The sequence below is a fragment of the Oryzias latipes genome, chromosome 13, assembly GCF_053564925.1.
Source record: "Oryzias latipes strain Hd-rR chromosome 13, Olatipes_Hd-rR_3.1".
Lineage (NCBI taxonomy): Eukaryota > Metazoa > Chordata > Actinopteri > Beloniformes > Adrianichthyidae > Oryzias > Oryzias latipes.
Window position 1 is genome coordinate 31,688,556 of NC_136249.1, and position 21,127 is coordinate 31,709,682.

The following is a 21,127-nucleotide window of genomic DNA, read 5'->3' on the forward strand; positions in this document are numbered from 1 at the left end:
ATGGACCTGACTGTATTAATCACTAATATCAACATTTTTTATTTAAATAAAAACCTCATAAGGAAAATTCTTTAGTAGTGATCCGTTTTCTGTAATCTAGATATACTTTCAAAATGCAGTTACCCTAAAGAAAAGAAATCTTTCTGCAACTACTAAACCTGCCAGAAATCATCTGATAATGTCACTTTCTTTTAGAACAGGGTGATATTCAAACAACAATCATCAAACCTTCAGTAAATGTAGAATAAGGGCTGTAATGTGACATAGGAAACCACACACATTCCAAAAGTGACCTTTATGTGTTGGATCTGCGAATTTATGCAGACAAAAAGAGGGTAACTGACACACAGTATTAGGGCTATATGAACATCAAAATAGCTCAAACTGTGTGAAGACAGCCTTTGAGTTTTCCAAAATGAGGGAGAAAAAAAACAACAATAAGCAGCATTTAGTGTCTGTGCAGTCCAGACCACAAGCCTTTGGACAGTTCTAGAACATTTTTGACTTGTGGAAATGTCGATGCAGGAGTGCTTGCATTCATTTTTTTAAGTGTTGCCTTATTTACCTCCACAGCTAAAGTCAGATAAGCTATTTAAAATTAATCTCAGCTCAGCTGAGATGCAGCTCATCTGCAGAAAAACGAGCTCAAAGTGAGCCCGGGGAACTCAAAGCCCTTTGGAGCACTGAAGCCATTTGAAGATTTCTATTTTGGTGCAAAATGATATCTGGAAAGATTTAAACTGATTCTACAAATCCGTGGCACAAACAAAAGTGCTGTTACCGTCGAAGCACTTGCAGTCGGGACTGCAGGGATTCTATTTACAGACACACAAAAAGGTTTTCTAAACACAAGTTTCACCGTTTCCTCTTTCAATGACTTAAGAAGGCATGTTTTTTTTTAATTATCAGAATGTTTGTGGCATGGATTGTCACAAATAAATAGTTTGTAGAATGACAATTGTCCAACACAGACCACAGACAGATACACGTTCACCTCCTGATAATCTGCACCTGCAGACGCAGGTGATCGAAGGAAAACAAAAACAACGGCGTTTCATTGGTGACTGAATTATTTCTCAACCTTTTCAGACACAAAGTGTATAGATTCACACCAAAAAAATCATAGAGCAGCATGCTTTTTGGAAGTGCACACACATACACGCATATAAAAGACCAGATACACACCATGCGCTCAACACACTCGCACACAATTTGGCAAAATACTCCTCGGTAGTTTAAACTAGTCTCTTCGTGTCCGCTCCGCCTCGCCGCCCTTTTTCACTTCCCGCCTTTTTGCGTTCCCCGTCCAAAAGAAACCCACTGGATGAGGAGGAGGAGGGAAGCGAAACGCAGCCACGCTGTCATGTGACCACAGAGGAATCACATCAGCGGGTGACATTCGTCCAAATTCGCTCCATACTTCACCTCCCTCTAATCTGCAAGTCGTTGTTGATGAAAGTAAGGCAGGAAGTATTTAACCACTTTGCTATTTAGTATTTCTTGTAAGCTGCTGGCCGACAGCACACATTGTCATGCCTGTCCTCTGATTGGACACTAGAGGGCAGCAAAGACAAAAACACAGCCCGGTGACTCAACGCTACATCTTAAAATGACACACTGGAGCCTTACAAACAGAAATAATACCCAGACGTTTGTTGAAAAGGCTAAACCTTGTCCTTCAGCAACCTCCCATTATATTATTAGCCCTCTATCTGTTCGTCAGACTCATCCAGATCCTTTTGTAGGATTTTAAAGCGCCACGTGCAGGCCAGCGGTTAAAAAAAACAGCAAGAATGTGCTTTTTCTTCGCTGCCTAGGCCATGTAGATGAAAGTGTTAATGTCTGCCTCATCCCTTTTTATATATTTGTGTTCGATGAGCCACTCGATCTGCTCCTTTATCATCTTCTTCTGAGGGAGAAACATGTTTTTCAGGATCTCTACCAGCTCTGTCTGCAGCTGGGCATTGCTGATGCGCTTCCTCATCTTCATGATTTGGATAATGGCCTCCTGAGGATGAAAACAGACATCAAGTGAATGACTTTATAAGCTCCTACGGGACAGAGACAGAGCACAACTTCATATTTTCATGTAATAGTTTATATATCAGCAGTGCAGTTAAAACTAATCTACCAAATGAGGTCTTATAACAAAAAATAGAGAGCCTTTCGATGACACGTTCATCCCTGCTTGCTTTTCACTTTTACTAGCATGCATAGATGCAGCAGATGAGGGAAAACCTACATTGAAAAGTAGTAATTATGATCCTATTTTTTAATTGGTTCAACAGATTTACTTTAAAAAGCTGGGGTCAACTGGAGTGGTAATTGATTTTCTTTGGTTAACAAAGCAGCTTTTCTCCATGTGTGAGCCGGGCGGTGCCCAATACGTCGATTGCGAATGAAGTGCGGATAGATTGATTTTTTAAAAATTGCTGTCAGCTCATCATCACCTTCACAGTGAATGTCACCACACGTGTGTTCCTACTAAACTCAGCACCACGCTCCACTAGCACATACAAATTTATCAACTTGGTCCAAAATAATAATGAATATATCATTTTTTTCAATGAACACGGGGTCACGGGGCTGCTGGAGCCTATCCTGGCCACTTGTGGGCAAAGGCAGGGGACATCCTGGACAGGTCGCCAGTCTGTCACAGAGCCACAATAACACCTCATGGACTCTCACATTAACACCTAGGGACAATTTAGATTAACCAATTAAACTATGAAGCATGTTTTGGGACGGTGGGAGGAAGCCGGACTCCCTGGAGAAAACCCACGCATGCAGGGGGAGAACAACTCCACACAGAAAGAGTGCTAACCACTGCGCCGCCGTGCAGCCTGGCCTTCGTGAAAGTAAAAACTTTTTTTTTTTATCCTGTTGATTTGTTTTCTTTATTTTTCTCCATGACTGTGGAGTAAAGATTGATTTAAACTGGGATATGCATAGTACCTTCTCAACTCAATTCAACGAATGAGAGTAACTTAAAACACTGTTTCTTTTGGTTTAAAGACCTGAAATAAAGCAACAGTTCACTTTCTTTCCCAAAGGGACCTTCACCGGTGACTTTGGATTAAACTATGATCTCTGTCAATTTAGCTGCATCTTGGTTTCCTGCGACATCTTTAAAAACTAAGCAGCCTTTTTTTTTGGCGATTTGTTTAACCTCTTTAAATACAGCTGGCTGTGAGCTTCCTCCCGCATGCAAACAGTCTGTTTTCCCAACCTGAGTTCTGAGTATTCTGAGCTGAACGATGCCTTCATTTTCTTCTTCTCTCATCCGCTCTGTGGTTAGCTGCAGCCGTCCAATCAGATTGATCTTCCCACGCTTCTGGACTTTGGAGTTTTTGCTGAGAAAAATTAAGGATAAATGTAAAACAAAACAAAAAATGTATACATTTATTTTTTTAGTGTTATAGCATGAATCAGATTTTTTTTGGGTGTGGAAAAGAAGATTTACTCAAAAAAAGCTGTTCTTGTATATTTAGGTAAGTTAACAAATAGCTGAGTGGACGAATAGAAACTTTCCCTGTGTGCTGCAGGAAACATCAGAAACATGAAAAAACAGCTTTTCCTTTTCAAAAATAAAATAGGAAGAACAAAAATGTATAAATTATTAAGCCAAACTACTAAATAATTTGCATTTTTTTCTAATATATAGACACATAGCTGTGCAAAATAGAAATTCTGCCTGAGTTTACTCAACATAAATCTCAATATAACTCTTGACAGTTTATTAAACTCTCTGCAGGAGAGTCTAAAATTAACTGCCGCTTCACGGTAAAATATAAAACTTTTACTGTGATCTAACAAAAGAAAATAATGAATGTATAGGTAATACATTCTGCTTCACCATACTTTTTTTTGAAGAAATTTTAATTTGTAAATTACTAGGCTCAAATAACAAACATAAACCATAGTTTATATGGTTTAGTAAGTAAAGAAAAAGTGTGACATACATGAGTGAAAACTCCTGGTTGACGTAGAAGAGCGTGCCGTCCGTAAAATCTTTGGGTGAGCTAACCGGGGGGTCATAAGACAAAACTTGCCTCTTCAGTTTGGGAAAAGCAACTAGAGACTGGACAGAAAAGATAAAGTCAAAGCGATTTCCTGCTTTTAAAGACAGATAATAAATCGCTACATACTAATAATCCTCTCAAACTGTATACTCCCTTAAAACCCCTGAACCTCCTGTACATGTACTTTATTGCACATTCACAGGGAAAAAACCCTCCTTAAAATAAAAATGACAGAACTTGTTCTTACATCTACAGCTGCACAGATTATAACTTTAAATAGAAATTATAGAAAGTAACAATGTCAATTTTAGGTTGAAAGAAAAAGCCAATGAGGGGAACAATAGTTATGTTAAGCCACGCCCACGCTCTCACCCAGAGCGTTCGTCGCAGCTCTGCGTCAGGCAGCTCGGTTGCTAGTTTGAGGTTTTCAAAGCTGATCTTCTCCCTCGGCCTCTGGTTCCATGCAAACAGCACTGCCAGCTGGAACGTGGTGACCTCCAGGTCATACTGTCCCACCTCGTTCTTAAACGTGATCTGTGCCAAACAGGAAACAGCACTCAGAAAATATCAGGAGGGACGTAGCTGCAGACAAGATGGCACATGGCATCATCAGCCGGAAATGACACATATTACCCTAAGCCAAAAGTGTTCAGAATTGTTGAAAATACTTTTAATAAAGCTTAAAATGTGAAAAACAGTAACTGTTAGGGTCGCCGTTATGGGGGGGGGCTTCCGGTTCTGGACACTGATATCCAGATGAAATGGTCCGATCTTCAAAGAATCTTTGTCACTCACAATGCCGTTGGACATGAGGTGATGCCAGTGGAGTTTGCGACCGCTGTGATTCCTCTTATAGAAGTCCTCCACCTCTGGGATGAGGTCTTCTAGTTCCGTTGGAAGGGAAACAAAAACCTTCTCGCTGCTGCGAGACCAGGCACCAGCATTCAGGATTTTAATATTTACACTGTCCGCTGAAAAAGCAAAAGCAAATTTAGAGTCACCTATTAACCTTTTGGACTGCTGGAGTTCCTGCAGAAAACCCACACATGCACGGGGAGAACAGCTCTCCAGTACTCAAAAACCTCAGAGGAAACTGTCTGTTTTGGGCGACTCTGCATGTTTGTGTATCAGAGACATTGTCGTACCTGGCAGTGCCAGCTTGTTGTGTTTGTGCATCTCTTTGAAGACCTGATTGAGGTCTTCTGAAACCTTGATGTCCTGGAACATCCGGGCCAGCTTGTTTACGTAATCAGCAGGCATTCCCACTTCCTGCAGAAGTGAACGAACATGATCACAACATATGGAAAAGAGGAAAAACAGCAACAGAGCAAAGAATAAATGACACAATTTATCTGAATGTGAACCAAACAACATTTACATTTTGCACATCAAAATGCTTTTTTTTTTTTGCAATTAAGATTTTGCAACGTTTTGAAGAGAATTAGCCTTATAATTAAGTCAGAAATACATTTTTAGATGGGAAAAAAATAAAGAGTTTTAGGCATGTAGCCATATAAATGTAGTAGCTGATTTATGCCTTCCATCCAAAACAAAGATCTGAGAACAACACCTTTTCAAAGTCTCAAAAAACAATTCCCTTGTTACACAAAAACACTCAGGAAATTTAAGTTTTAAAGCTTCGGTCTTTGTGCATTGTAATTATGTGGTTTTGTTAAATGTTTAAATAAAGGGTTAAAACTTAGCTAAACTGCAGAAGGAAATGAAAGAGGACTTTTCATGTCATCAGCATCTCACCCAAAGTCAACATTAAACCAAACACTTCATTTCTCAGTTAAGACATAAAGTCTGACTTGTGTTACACCAGTTCAGTGTTCCACACAATTCTAGTGTGGTTGTTAAAAAAACATTTTCACTAAATTTGACCACATAAACCTCTGATACTATGGATGGCAGCATTATACCAGGAAAAATAAAGGTGAAGACAACCTTCTTTTTAAAATTCAAATTTCTCAAAAGACTGGTTTAAGGTTACAAAACTAAACATATGTCATCTCCAGGTCTTAAAAGTCAGCATCCTGATGGTTTTTCAGATATTCCTCCACTTGAACACCTGGACCAGGTGAGTTTAGCCAATAAAAAGCCACAATGACGTGTTGGAAAACAAGCCTCTGCTCAAAGGTAATCAGTTTGCATTAAACTGATCTAAACTAAACTTATCTGTAGTGTTTCGTGTTAGTAACTCACTCTGAGCCATTCCACCATGTTCTCTTCAATCTCACTGTCTGCAGAGATGTCCAGGATCAGCCGCCGGGTCAGGTGAGCTTTGTGATAACGCATGAACACATCTTTGTTCTGGACGTACTTTAAAACCAACAACTGAGACAGAAAAGAGAGGACAAAAAGGTTTCTAGAAGAGGCTTCAAATGACGTTAAATGTGAACAGAGTCGGTCCTGAAAACAGAGACTCACCACTTCCTTGAGTTTGAGCTCGATTTCCTCTGAGGTAAGTTTCTTGCTGAGGGGAGTTTTCCTCAGGAGCATGTCACAGTAGTTAGCCAGCAGCTCAGGACACTTCGACTCCGGTTGAGTCTTCATACCAACACTGATTTAAAAAGATCATTTCTGTGCATTTAAAAAGAAAACCTGAACACAGCATTTAAATGAGAACATTGTGAAGCCACTCACCCTTTCTGTTTCATGGGTAACTCCAGTTTAAAGATCGTGGCGTCGTTGACGACGGCTTTGTAAGCCTGGGGAGGAGACACATCCATCACTTATCAACACAATTTTGAATTGTGAAATTTCTTGAAATGAAGATTTTTATTATGCTAGGACAAAAAAAAAGAGTTATGCTTAAGCTTGTACTAAAGGATCAATAACATTTTTAAAAGCCTAATTTAATGAAATTTACAATTTCTAATAATTTGTGCCTAAAGCAGTTTAGAGGGTAACAAAAATATGGCTTAAAAAATCCAGAGCACTTTTGATAATACTTTGTAATCAGTTTCTTTATATTTTTTATTTAAAAAAAAACAAACCGATCAATAAGTTTGATTTTACTATGAAACAACAAAGGCTAGAACGGATCTGTTGGAATGAATATATTAATTATCGACTCTGGATCTAATTTGTTTGCTTTAACTTTATAAAACATGAACTAAAACAATTCAATCATTCATCTTCTAAACCATTTATCCCCACCACTTGTGGGCGAAGGCAGAGGACATCCTGGACAGGTCGCAGGGCAATTCAATCATACAAAGTGGAAACACATTTATTAACAAAAATTGTTTATTAAACCAAACAAAAATATATGAATGCAAAGGTAAAAGGTGGATTTGTACACATATGCTTATTTTAATTGAGTTATAATTTCTCCTTTGACAGATTTGAGCAAACTTTACCGCCATATACAGTTTGAGGATTTGAAAAAACAAACATTTATTACTGTAGTTGTAAGATTTAAAAAAAATCCTTTGAGGTTGTGTTTGTGTTATGGTCTGAGGATGAAACTCACCTTATCTCTTGCTGTGAGGAAGCGAGGATCGTCCTGGAAAGCTTCTTTGACCAGCTTACTGAAGCGGTTGAACAAAGTCAGCAGCTGCTCCACATACTTCTCAGAGTCCTGAACGAGCAAACATTTATGAAAACCAAAACCCAACGGGACTTCACTCTGTAGGGATGTCAGTGTGAGCGTGCGTACTGTAGTGATGGTCTCAGCAGCTGCCACCATGTCTGCCAGTCCAGCGTTGACGATGTGCTCCTCCAGGTCTTTCAGCATGGGTTCAGTGCCGTTGGGAACTTTGTCCATGAGTGAAAACATCAAGTGCAGCCCTGGAGGAATAAAATAACAACGTTAGCAAAAACCAAACATGACAAGTCATTAAAGACCCACTCAGAGTATCTTGTGATCTATTTAAAAAAACGTTGTCTTTTCAAAACACCTGGTGTTGTTTTGTAGGTCATAGTTTCAGCAGAGCAGCAGTGCATTAGAAATTCACCTCTGAGTTGTAGGCGGGACTGTATGCACTAAGTGCGCCTTCCCTAATTTCCCATCTTCCCTTTGTTTGCACTCTCCTGCTAGCTTACAGCCCCAACCTAACATTAGCGGTGCAACAAAAATGGTGAGAAATATTGGACCGTACAGTTTTGAGCAGGACATCTGCTCAGAGGAGGAAAACGAAGACGTATGTGGATCTAGTCATCTACAATGAATCAATCACTTTATTTGTGGGGAACAATGTGCTTTAACATAAAAAACAAAGTAGATATATAAAAACAGTGAGAAGTCACAGAGCTAATCCACCCCTTAAAACAACCATAATCATAATAGCTCATTGAAAAAGTACTAGTTAAAAATAAGAACATATTAACCCGTACATAGATAGCTACACACATCTTTAATGCAGCAAGTTTGATAATGACAATATACTAAAACGCCATATAATAAATAAAATCCCTTAAAACAAAACAAAAATAATTAAATTAATATGTAAAATCTACACTAAAAAGATGCGTTTTGAATTTGCATTTAAAAATATCCAACGATACAAAAACTCTCAGATCTTCAGGTAAGTTATTCCAGAGGTGAGGTTCAAGGAACTGCAAAGAAGCTTCACCGTGAGTCTTTGTTCTAATGCTGGGTATGGATAAAAGAGCAGTACCTGAGGATCTGAGAACTCTGGGTGGTTCATGAGGTTTAAGAAGACCTAATAAGCAGGACCCGGCCCAGGGGTCAAAAGCCTGCTGCTCCAGAGGTTGTGCTGCGTCTCTATGTGGTTTCGTAAAATAACTATTACGGTCTAAGATTGACGTGGTGCCTTTAGCACCGTCGAGATGTGAGGGAGCAGCGTGAACGCGCTGAGGGGGCGTGTCTGCGGCTGTGAACGCGGACCAGACTCTGTTATGGGATGGTCAGTTCTTCTAAAAGGACACTACGTGTTGAATGAGAAGTGAATAAAAGCCTCATCATGCAGAACCTTTCCGGGTCGTCCGTCAACCAGCTGTTGTATTTTTGTCAGCAGGTCGGAACCAGAAGCGGGTCGGAAACCAGGCGAGCTGCTCGTCCCCGGAGCGGCTCCCCTGTGCTGACGACTATGGTCGGCAAGCAGTAAACAGGAAAGGTTCATAAAAATAATGTTCAAAATAACAGAACAAGAAACTAACGAGCTGAGTATTAGCCTTTTTTTAAAGTTCTATGTGACTATCAACCTGCGTCACCGCCACGACTCCCGCCGGCGTGGAATCCCAACAATGTTCTGACCCAGGTAGGACAACGACGAAGAATTTTGAGGAAATGGAAGTACCTGAAGAAAGGGGTGTGTTTAATTGCACCTGGGCAGATTTGTTTGCTTTCAAAGTCTTTACCAGTATGATCAATATGTACTTAAGATTAACAAAAAAACAAAGTCTCAAATGTGGCGAGACATCCCAGAATTAACACGCAGCTTTTGTCCAAAAATACCCTGATCCAGATGAGAAAAAAATCTATTGGAGAAGCAGATTAACTGCTGGTTAATTACAGCATATTTGCAGTAATTAAAATAAATAAAAATGTAAATAAAAAACTTAAAATCTCTTCATGAACTACAAAAACAAATGAAATTCACTGGAAACACCGGGTTTCTCTGTGTTTTCATTTCTGTGAGAAACTGATCCAAACGTCTCTTTGAGAGATGCAGGTTGCCGACCCCTGACCCTGCCTTTAAGACATTTAAAAACCAACATGTGGATGCATGGTGGGTATTTCTTGCAAGTGGATGGATCAAAATGAAGCGGAGAAGGAAGCTTGTGGGGCGCCCAGCGTATTTTCTACGTCACAAATATGCTCTTTTTCAAACTCAATCTTTTTCTTCTGCTCCTTATTCACAGTTATTTCAATAAAGTATTTAGAAATGAAATTTTGATCTTTATCGTCCATCAAAAAATGACAAATGTTCAATAATCATTAAAAACACAATTTTCATTGAATTGGGTCTCTAACACGCACAGCCGTCGTGACATCATGGAACTCACTGTCGGTTTCGTTGCGTTTGATCATTCCTGGACATTCAGCAAGGATGGTTTCTTTGAAGGACGTCACCAGAGCGTTGACACAACATTCCATCAGCTGTGAGGAGACACGGGAGAAAACAAACACCTCAGTGTTAACGCTGGAAGACTGATGGATGGGATAGATCCCACTCCAAAAACCCAATAAACATTTGGTCTGAGCAGGAAAGGGATGCGTGGATGAGAATCTGAAACGTACTGCTTGAACAGAGTTACATTCACGCCGCGTCTCCAGATACCGAAGGGCTCGCTTCTCCTCTTCTCTCAGCTTTGCATCTGCCTACAGAAAAACACACATGAACACAATTTTTGTAAAACGTAAAGACATTTAGGATTAGAAACCTGTTCCTGCTTATTGGAACCACAAAAGTTCCTCTTTGGTGGTTTTTATCTGTTAGAAAATAACATGTTTATACTATTTAACAGCCTGTCTTTCTGTCCTGGAAGTGTTTATTACTAATTTCATGAATTAACGAAGGAAAATATTGTTTGTTGATACGCAGTAATGATCAGAGTTAATGACGGATATTTCGTGCACTAATCTAGGAAACTAATGATGGACTTTGAAACAAACTTTTGGTTCATCGTCTTGACAAAAACAAGGGGGAAGAGGTGAACTTTTCCTCTGAACTGGATCACTTTTTTATGACGTTTATGTTATGGCTGTGGCCATAATAATGTTTTCTGTGTATTTTTGGAATGTTTTTCTGTTTTCTTTGGTGTTCTGCTGCAGTGGGAGGTTCTGTCTTTCCTTTTTCTTTCCTTCCTGTAGTGTGCAGATTGGATTCCACAGAGTCCGGAGCAGCTGATTGGCTTTGGACTTCCAGCAGCAGCTTGAAAAACTGCCACATCATGTATCACATATTGTTAGAGGCTTTGGTCCTTTTAATCTGGGTTTGGTGGTTTTTGTATAGTTTTGAGTTTTTCTTTGTAAATAAATTCCCAGCTTAATTTCAGCCTGGGTCTCGTGAGAATTTTTGAATCGTTGGTGAATTTCGTTTTTCCTTTTCACCTTTATGTTACACCTGTTTACAAACCCCTGGACAGCTTTGCTGCTGCAAAGCGATGTTGTTACAGGCCGTTGCCATGACAATGCGCCACTTCTTGTTACTTCTTGTGAAAAAAAACAAGAATAACAAGATTAAAGTACTCATAATGGATTAGATATGTATTTCTTCAGAAGGAGAGCATGGCATAAGCAGGATAATTTCCTTGGAGGTGTCCATTATCAGAAATGAAGGGACGATGGAGAGGCGTCTGCATCGTCCCTTCATTTCTGACAATGCACACCTTGTCACGCTTTATCCCTTATGTTTCAAAGCTTGAACAGGTTGGACTTATGAACTTATGAACACCCTTCTAATAATGCGAGGACTCCCTGTCCTGCGTCTTTAACCCCCTGGTTTTTAAAAGCAATAGCATCATTACTGCGGCGTACATATTTCATGTAGTTCTGGACGCCGTTCTGTTGCAGGTAGGATGGAGCCTGGGTTCTGTAAAACCTCTCTGTGGAGTCCAGATAAGCCTTTTCGAAGTTATCCCTGTAGATCTGCAGCTTGTCCTCTGGATTCGAACAAAGGTTAACTGTTGGGAGAGAAGACAAAAACAGGAACAAACGCATTTAGTCAGAGCTCGGTGATTTGCAGGCCTGCACTGTGCTGCTGGTCTCACCGTACGACTCTCTGACGCCTATGACGAGCTGCGAGTCGAAGGCCTCGCCCAGCCTCTCGGCGTGCACAAGCTTCATGGCGCTGTCTTGCAGGCGACTCTTGATGTTGGAGAAGATCGATTCGTTCCACGTGTCCAGCATCAGCTGCAGAAACACCAAGCTTTAAAAGCTGGACCAAATTTAAGCTTCACTTACACAAAAGTGTCCTCAACAAAAAGGCTTAAAGTTTGCTGTTCTGCATTTCTTTATCCAGAACGTTAAACAACAGGACAGAAACCTTTTCTATAAAGAAATATCATCTGATGAATCTGTTTGAATTTCTGTCAAAGAAAAATCTGAATCATGTCAATCCTTTGAGCCATGTCTCCAAAAGTATTCTGCTTAAATCTGACTGTTGAAAGATTTGTGGTAGCATTTCAGTCCCATTCCTAAAAATGTATTCCAGTTCTTCCATCCATAACTATATATTTCCGCTTCATCCTGACTGGAGTCCCAGGAGGATCCTGACAGATGCAGACACCCAAGGAGGGCTGGTCCTCAAGAGCCACAACCATGCCTGTTTTCCAGCTGCCTCTGGACTCTTTGATCCTAACGACCTGAATCAGGTGTGTTCAGCCAATCAGGATGTGACCAGGGATGGCCTGGTGGAACGCAGAAGGCCCGGAAAATTCCCACACATTCAATTCAGAGCCATTTGATTTTCAGGATCTGCCGGCTCAGAGTCCCGATCTTATCCACCGTTTTCTTTTGTTGAAAAAATTTAATAAACAGATCCAGGTTGGTCCCTATTTTTATTTTATATTTATTTTATTAACTTGATAATACTTAAACGGGGCACTTCTGTGAAGTAGTTAAACAATCTAGTAAAGATCTGGTAACCATCACCTAGAAAAGATTGTTACTATTAACTAGTAAGACTAGGTCATATTTAATCAAGCGAAAATGTTTGGAAACTGTATTTTAAGTAACTTCAGAACTGCTGGTCCTTTGACCCATGTTTGGATGATGGTCAGTAAGGTGATCATCAGTCATGTCAGACAGTTTGGTGACTGTGGTTTTGGTATCTTAAGAACTATTGAACAATTTTTGATCATATGTGATCACATCTGCATTAAAAACAAAAACCACGACTTTCTTCCAAAATCGTTGTTGTAACATGAATGTGAAGATGAGTATTCATGACTAGAGCATATCAATGTAACCATTTATTAGTTTGGGTTGTTTTTGAGAGATTATGGATTGCGTTTTTTCCCCCTGATAATTTAAACCAACAGCAACTCTCATTGCTGACGGCTTAAACAAAAACAGAACTTTATTCATTTGAAACACTCATGAAGGGGGTTGTTTGTGTTGAGACAAATCAATTGAGACCTCTGCTGTCACTTTAAAACGTTTATCAAAAGAGTTTTTCAACCCGGAAGTCCGAATCTGTGAATATATTTCTACCTTTACTGAACTGTTTTTCTGCTGCGCTTTACAGCAATAAATGTCGTGATCCATTCACGATATGCAAACATCTAGAAGAGCATTTATTTGCAATAATAAGCTTGAAATGACGAAAATGATTTAAAATAAATAAATAAATATCCCATTCCTGATCAAGACAGCATCTGACAGCGATCGAGTCTGACACATGATTGGGCCTAATTTCCGATCATGTGATCGGATCGGGACATCACTAGTTAAAATATTAGAAAAATGCGGGTGAGCACGTTTATGCATATGGAGTTTCTAAACTAATAAAGGCTGTGTCCAGATTGGAGGGCTGCGTTCTTCCTGGGCTGCATTTGAAGGCTGCTTACGGCACAGCATCACAGCAAGTGCTGTCCAACTTCAACAACTCCTTCAAATGTGACCAACAAATACGACCTCCTTTTTCCTGGTTTCAAGGATTGGTCTGGAGTATCCTTCTATGCAGTCCATATCCCAAGATGCATTGCAGCCGAACCTGGAGATTTTCTGACAGCGATGGAAGACTGTGAAGCGGGACCCGGAGTTGGAGATAATTACACCTTTTTAATAATTACACCTCCAAGATTACAAGTTGGATCAAATAAGCCAGGAAAACTTTGAGCTCCATGCTTGGTTCACTGCTCCTCTCTATTCAGGACTCAGGGTTGCTAGGCGACAGGACATTCGCTGGAATTATGTAAAGGGCTAGACTCGTCCAAATTCACAGCCGTCAACATCCGCCCTACCCGCCCGACGAAGGACCCGGCCAACGTCTTTGTGCAGGTTTTTTTCTTCTTCTATAAGCATTAATGTTAGCACCTATTTAAGGTTTCTATTAAGGGTGTTGATGCTGATTATATCAGTTATTGGCTCAATTTTGGTTTCAGCAACAACCGGTTCAGATTCTCCTGAAAAACAAACATCTGTAGATCTGGAACATTGATGAAAATGTGTGGTTCCATCACCAAAAATCCTATCTGAGAGTTTTTGTTTCTTCTCTACCTTCCGAACGATGCTGTCCTCCATGTTTGTTTTCTTGTTGCTGCCTTGCTTCCCCATCAGCGTGATTTCCAGCTGGCAGAAGGGTTTAGGCAGGATGTCGCACTGAGTGAAGAACTTCCTCCACTCCACAATGTAAGCTTTCAGCAGAGCGGTGTCATCCTGATGGCTCAGCACACGCTGCCGTGGCAACAGAGGAAGACAAAAGTTGGAGGTGGATTCACCGCTGTTCACAAATTTGGACACTTTTCAAAAAGCATGTGAAAAGCAGAGACACGACTTTTGTAGTAAAGATACGCAAAGTTCATTCAAATGAAGTTCATAAAATGGTCAGAACGGCTGGAAAAAAAAAGCTATTTTTTCCCAGTTTGTGGATTATTTGAACTACAACATGATAAACCCACAGAAGCACAACAGCAGGAGTCGTTTCTATTCTTTTGTTATTTCAAAATAAAATTATCTCATAGGTTCAGTGAGGTGAAGGCTGAGCTGTTTTATCTGCTTTTAATTTGTAGATGATCCAAAGGAAATATTACGATAAATCACAAAAAACACAATTTTTTCTAACAATGGAAACTTAAAAAACTCTACATATTGACAAAGATTGTTTAATTTATAAAAATATATAAAATGTACAGAATAAAAAAACGGTTACAGTTCATTTTTAAATCCTCCTCCTCCTTCATCTTTATTTTGTTAAAATACAACTTTCATTTTTATTTTACAACCTTTCTTTGGAAATGAATCAAAATCATTTGAAAACAAGTCTGATGCCAAATAAAACAGATAAGGGAATCACTCACAGCTTGTGCTTGTTTGATAAAGTCAAGGATGTCTTCTTTCAGGGCTTGGTGAATTTTGGCTGGACCTTTATCGTCCCAAAGACAGACGGCATGGACGTCTCTGGAGCAGAGAAAAGGTTGTGTCAAAAGTACAAGAATAAAAGCTTCTTAGGATCTGTTACAAATTATGTTTGAAATGAAAAGAAAGAAGGAAACTGCAAACAAGACCTTAGAAATAAACTAAAATGCACAAGAAAAAAAAAACCCTACTTCCAGCCTCTACTGCTTAAATGTAATCTTGCCTTAGATATATTTATGCAAAATGTATTTAAAGTATAGTCTCAGAGATTAAAAATAGAAAAACAAGGTTTAACTATAATCTCAAACACAGAAAAATTCCAAACTCCCTTTGGATTTCCAAGGTTTCTTTACGAGTTGAAGCCCAAACTCAACATTTATTCCATCTCTCAAAATGATTTTTTTCTCCTGTTTGACTAAAAGTGTTGTCATTTAACTGTTATAGCTCTTTTTCCTCTTTCTAGGGACAAACAGGAAGTTCTAGACTTCTCTTTTATTCTCTAAATACTCTTACTCTCAACGTACAGTCCTAAACTCAACGTACAGTCCTAAACTCAACGTACAGTCCTAAACTTAACGTACAGTCCTAAACGTACAGTCCTAAACTCAACGTACAGTCCTAAACTCAACGTACAGTCCTAAACTCAACGTACAGTCCTAAACTCAACGTACAGTCCTAAACTCAACGTACAGTCCTAAACTAAACGTACAGTCCTAAACTCAACGTACAGTCCTAAACTTAACGTACAGTCCTAAACGTACAGTCCTAAACTCAACGTACAGTCCTAAACTCAACGTACAGTCCTAAACTAAACGTACAGTCCTAAACTCAACGTACAGTCCTAAACTCAACGTACAGTCCTAAACTCAACATACATTCCTAACCTAAACGTACAGTCCTAAACTCAACGTACAGTCCTAAACTCAACGTACAGCCCTAAACTCAACGTACAGACCTAACCTAAACGTACAGCCCTAAACTCAACGTACAGCCCTAAACTAAACGTACAGTCCTAACCTAAACGTACAGACCTAACCTAAACGTACAGCCCTAAACTCAACGTACAGCCCTAAACTAAACGTACAGTCCTAACCTAAACGTACAGTCCTAACCTAAACGTACAGTCCTAAACTAAACGTACAGTCCTAAACGTACAGCCCGAAACTCAACGTACAGTCCTAAACTAAACGTACAGTCCTAACCTAAACGTACAGACCTAACCTAAACGTACAGCCCTAAACTCAACGTACAGCCCTAAACTAAACGTACAGTCCTAACCTAAACGTACAGTCCTAACCTAAACGTACAGTCATAAACTCAACGTACAGTCCTAAACTAAGCGTACAGTCCTAAACTCAACGTACAGTCCTAAACTCAACGTACAGTCCTAAACTTAACGTACAGTCCTAAACGTACAGCCCTAAACTCAACGTACAGTCCTAAACTAAACGTACAGTCCTAAACTCAACGTACAGTCCTAACCTAAACGTACAGTCATAAACTCAACGTACAGTCCTAACCTAAACGTACAGTCCTAAACGTACAGCCCTAAACTCAACGTACAGTCCTAAACTCAACGTACAGTCCTAAACTCAACGTACAGTCCTAAACTCAACGTACAGTCCTAAACTCAACATACAGTCCTAACCTAAACGTACAGTCCTAAACTCAACGTACAGTCCTAAACTCAACGTACAGTCCTAAACTAAACGTACAGTCCTAAACTCAACGTACAGTCCTAAACTTAACGTACAGTCCTAAACGTACAGCCCTAAACTCAACGTACAGCCCTAAACTCAACGTACAGTCCTAAACTAAACGTACAGTCCTAACCTAAACGTACAGTCATAAACTCAACGTACAGTCCTAAACTAAACGTACAGTCCTAAACTCAACGTACAGTCCTAAACTCAACGTACAGTCCTAAACTCAACGTACAGTCCTAAACTCGAGTATCAAGCCTATAAATGATAGTAAGTACAGTGGACTCAGCAGTTCTCCTGGATCTACAGTCGTGTCTAAAAGTTAGCATCCCCAGTGTTTTGACGTAAAAACACAAGAGGGAAAAAAGAAAACTGGCATTATTTGATTTGATTTGAAATGGTTTTTTTCAAGCAATCAAAGCAAAAATAATGCATAAAACAATCCAATTAGCAGTTACACATTACATGATTTAAAATTAAGCGGTTCATAACTATTTTGGAATTGTAACACATCTGTGTAAAAGCAAAGACCTTGCAGTTCTTTATCATACAGTGTTCATGGGTCCACTAAAAGGCAATTTGGTCTACAAATGACGGGAGGGAGGGAGGACACAAAGCCAAGAGCATCACTTACGAGAACAAGTCGAACCACTGTTGCTTGGTGACGGCCTCCTGTCTGAGCAGCTTGAGGACAATGGGTCGCATCAGGTCCCACTTGTCCTCAAACTGCAAGGACCCCTTGTTCTGGAGGCGAGACGGGCGGAAGATGAGAACAAGTTACGGCAAACACAAATGAAAAGTTCTAAGAAGTTTTGAAGTTCTCATTATGTTCCTACAGTAATTTTTTATAAGGACTAGTATCCAAACTGTCCTCTTGATTAACTTATTTTGAAAAAACTTTGTCTTTTTTTTAAATAAAACTTTGATCTAACTCACTTTTTGTTTTAGAGAAACCCATCTGACTGTTTTATTTTTACTGAAATGTCAAACTCTGCAAAACTTTTTTTTAAAACAAATTTTGGTGCAACAGAACAGGAAATATGGAGGCCTGATATAAATGTGTTCATTTAGAACTACAGAATAAATAAAACTACAAACTGAAAAAAACTAAAAGGGGAATACAAAGAACTTTTTTTTAAATTAAACTCCATTTATAACTTTACCTCACAACAACAAAATAACCCCAGTTATCATCAGTTAAACTAACAATGCAACCAGAAAATACAAATCAATGCACTGCAATTCATATACTAATGAGTTTATGCATATTTTCCAACAGCAATCTTAATTTAAACATGTCTAAGGCCGTTTTAGGATTGAACAAAAAAAGTGGCTGTAGCTTCGTATTAGCTGTTTGCATTTGCGGGATGGTCAGTCGGTAGTTCAAGTCCACAACTTCAGGTTATTGTGTTATTAACACTAAATGCTAAGTTGCTCTCAATTGTAAGAAAAATGCAATCAGAAACGAGAAAATCGCTTTGGGTAAATGGAACAAAATTTGATTTAGGATATAAAACCTAATAAAATAAATTAACAGACCTTTGCATCATTAACAGGTAAGATTATTTTAACTAAAATGTCCTCACAGAAAAGCTGTTTTATCATTCAGATTCAACAAAAACTACTAGTTTAATGTGTCTATAGACTGTCAATTTTAATTTAGATCCATGTAAAATGATTTTACATCAACAAATGTGGAATAAAAATGGAAACGATGATATTTACAGCAACTTTAGCTAACTTTTTGCACTTTATAGCATTTTTTAAATAGAAAATACCACAATATTCACCGGTACAAAGTCTGATACCCCTTCTTCAAGCTAAAAAAAAACACATTTTTTTAACTTAAGAATAAACAAATTACGCAAATAATGCAGCAACTTGTACCTTTAATATTTACATCATCATCAGAGTACTAATAGTGGCTACCTGCCTGGCTGATTGTAGTGAATTAAAACCAGAACTCAACGTTTGCAGCCACCGAGCAGTAACTGGTTGAAGCTAAGTGGGACTGAAACCGAACCGCTGTGGCTTCGTGAGCCGAACAGATTTCGTGGGTTTGGTTTCAGTTCTGGGAGTTAGCTTGTAAACAGAGCTAGCACGTTAGCAACCGTCAGTCAAAAGAAGCTAACGCTTGCCGCAGATGTCCGAAAGTGCCCTCTGAGGATTAAATTCCCTCCGAATTTCTATTTTAAATGTGCAGTTTTACTTCAGGGGGGCTGGGAAACATTTCTAATCATAGTTATTAAATAAAGGATATATCAAACCGTAGCGGAATAGTTTTAAATATAAAAGGAGCCAGGCTGGTTCCGATTTATAAGAAACAGGTTCTGGAAAATCTGTTCAAATCAACGAGACATTAAATTATTAGGGTTACAAATCCCGGTGTAACACACGGAGCTCAGGGAACTGTGGGACTTCAAGCGTACCTAGATAGATGTGCGTTTATCACATAAAGGCTGGTATTTGGAGACATGTATATAATCTATAGGACCTTCGACATCTATGAGCAGCGACACATTAAACATATAGCAACACAGAACCTAAATGTGCAGAAAAATAAGCATTGTATTTAAGTGCTTCATACCTTTAACAAATTAGACGTCGCCATGTTTCTTCAACTTAACACCTCGCGGAGTCTCGCGAGACAGGTATCCAGGATTAGGTAATGGTAATTCGACGCATGAAAAAAAAAAGTTGTACTTTTTTGTTGTTGCAACATTTCATTCATATTTTCTAAATTATTGATATTTTTACGTGTTAAATTATGCTGACAGTATGTAAAAAGTGTCCACTACAACTTCCCTTCTTTCTAATGATAATAATAATAATGAAGACAATAATTCAAGAAATATTGATGACACACGTGTTCAGTTTATTTTAACTTCTTCTTTAATCCTGCAATATTACTGTGTGAGGTGTAATACAAATAACATTTTTTTCTTTACATTTATTTTTTGCAAAGATATATTTTACTGTTACAAAAGGGGTTCCGAATCTTTTGACATACCAGGGGTATATTTGAATAAAGCCCCTTTTGTAATTTAGGCTAAACCTTATTCATCTTACTTATATTTGTAACCGTTTTTGGTTGGACCAGACAGAAAACAAACGGAGGGAAGAAGAGAAAGGGATGTCAGGGGGGGGGGGGGGGGGGGGGGGGGTAGGAGGGTGATTATAGAAAGGGGGGTAAAACCATGAAGCAGCATAAAGCAACACGTTGCTGGATGTTCATAATCATTACGGTTAGGTTTAGATGTAAAACAAATCTAAAAGGGGCGGGGCCTAACATTAGAAACACACCTGTTGGCTCCAAAAATGCCATTTGAACCAGGAATGGCGCTAACCACTGCACCACCATGCAGCCCATCAATTGTCATGTCTAAAAATTGTTTAAGATGACACATATGCATACAATATATTCTTTAAAAGTTAGAAAATACTGACATGGTGTAGACATAGGGCAGCCGACCTCTGAATGGAGGACTGCAGGTTCGGTTCCCGCCTTGCCTGGCCATCCGTTAGTGTCCTTGGCCAAGACACTGAACCCCATGTTGCTTCTGGTGGTCATAGGTTGGCGTCAAATTGTACAATTTGCCAATCCCCTGTTTTATGGATTAAACTCCCAGCTCATGGAAGAGAGGCCGACTCAGTTTCTACTTTCAAAGTTATACTGAAAACATTCCTCTTTGGACAGGCTTATTGTCAGACTAGATACTATTCAGAGATTATTTAACTTAATGCTAATGTGTTGAAATTAAACTTAATAACAATAACAATTTGTTGTTAGCAGGCTGCTGGAAGTTGAAGCTGGGGTAACTATGGTGCACTGGGGTTCTGTCCTCTTTTCTCTTCTACTTCTACCCTTCCTCTCTTCTCTATTCTTGATCATTATTTATCATTTAGTTCTCCATGCTTCTGTTTGGTGCAGTGCGGTTCATGTACTGTCCCCCTTTCCCTCTCCCCTCCTGGGGAACAGGAGTGCTTCCAGATTCCAGTTGGCTCGTCCGTGCTCCTGTTCCTGAGCGTGTACCTCGTCTCTGCTCCTGCTCCTACACCTAGCTGTGGATCCTCGCGCCCTTGACCGTCCCCCCAATTCCATCTGGTTGAAGCTCGTTTGCTGTACTTTTAATATGTAGTTGTAGATTTAGATAAGTTAATTCTTCTCTATGAGTTCTGGTAAATCGCCTGTCCGTCCTGGGGGAGGATCCCTCCTTCATGTGGGCACCCCTGAGGTTTCTTTGTTTTTTCCGGAATCCGTTTTTTTTTAGGAGTTTTTCTATCCCGCAAAGGGGGGTCTGAGGGCAGGGATGCCAGTATAGCTTAGTCAGTTTGTTAGTTCAATTTAGTATTTTCCTGTTGAATTCTATGTATTCGTGATCTTTTTGAGTTTATGTTTAACTTTTTCA

General features: G+C 39.3%; 1 protein-coding gene and 1 long non-coding RNA gene across 3 annotated transcripts; both read right to left on the minus strand.

Annotated features, from left to right (window-relative positions):
* Window positions 1–280: 280 nt before the first annotated feature.
* Window positions 281–19,535, minus strand: LOC101165410 (cullin-5). Of its 2 annotated transcripts, none has more exons than XM_004075256.5 (19): window positions 19,306–19,535; window positions 17,353–17,462; window positions 14,958–15,057; window positions 14,158–14,334; window positions 11,706–11,847; window positions 11,473–11,618; window positions 10,234–10,314; window positions 9,999–10,092; window positions 7,687–7,817; window positions 7,501–7,608; window positions 6,669–6,733; window positions 6,453–6,585; window positions 6,228–6,359; window positions 5,168–5,291; window positions 4,818–4,993; window positions 4,395–4,556; window positions 3,963–4,081; window positions 3,230–3,353; window positions 281–2,008 (listed from the first exon to the last, which is right to left on the minus strand). In XM_004075256.5, exons 1-19 carry the CDS (start codon window positions 19,327–19,329, stop codon window positions 1,814–1,816), a joined length of 2,343 nt encoding a protein of 780 aa, XP_004075304.1. In that variant the 5' UTR covers window positions 19,330–19,535; the 3' UTR covers window positions 281–1,813. The 2 variants fall into 2 exon arrangements, with proteins under 2 accessions (XP_004075304.1, XP_078786294.1); XM_078930168.1 differs by lacking the exon at window positions 19,306–19,535 and adding an exon at window positions 18,648–19,126.
* Window positions 19,536–20,563: 1,028 nt separating this feature from the next.
* On the minus strand, window positions 20,564–20,791 carry LOC144981791 (uncharacterized). Its single transcript, XR_013647278.1, has 2 exons — window positions 20,752–20,791; window positions 20,564–20,720 (listed from the first exon to the last, which is right to left on the minus strand). It is a non-coding gene; the product is annotated as an uncharacterized LOC144981791 (long non-coding RNA).
* Window positions 20,792–21,127: the final 336 nt, after the last annotated feature.

Excerpts from the sequence above, each read along its gene's own strand:
- LOC101165410 (XM_004075256.5), bottom strand. The coding sequence starts at position 19,329 with ATGGCGACGTCTAATTTGTTAAAG. Across the intron at positions 6,360-6,452 it reads AGCTCAAACTCAAGGAAGTG|TTGTTGGTTTTAAAGTACGT; the intron begins GTGAGTCTCTGT and ends TTTCTGTCTCAG. Across the intron at positions 4,994-5,167 it reads CAACAAGCTGGCACTGCCAG|CGGACAGTGTAAATATTAAA; the intron begins GTACGACAATGT and ends TTGCTTTTTCAG.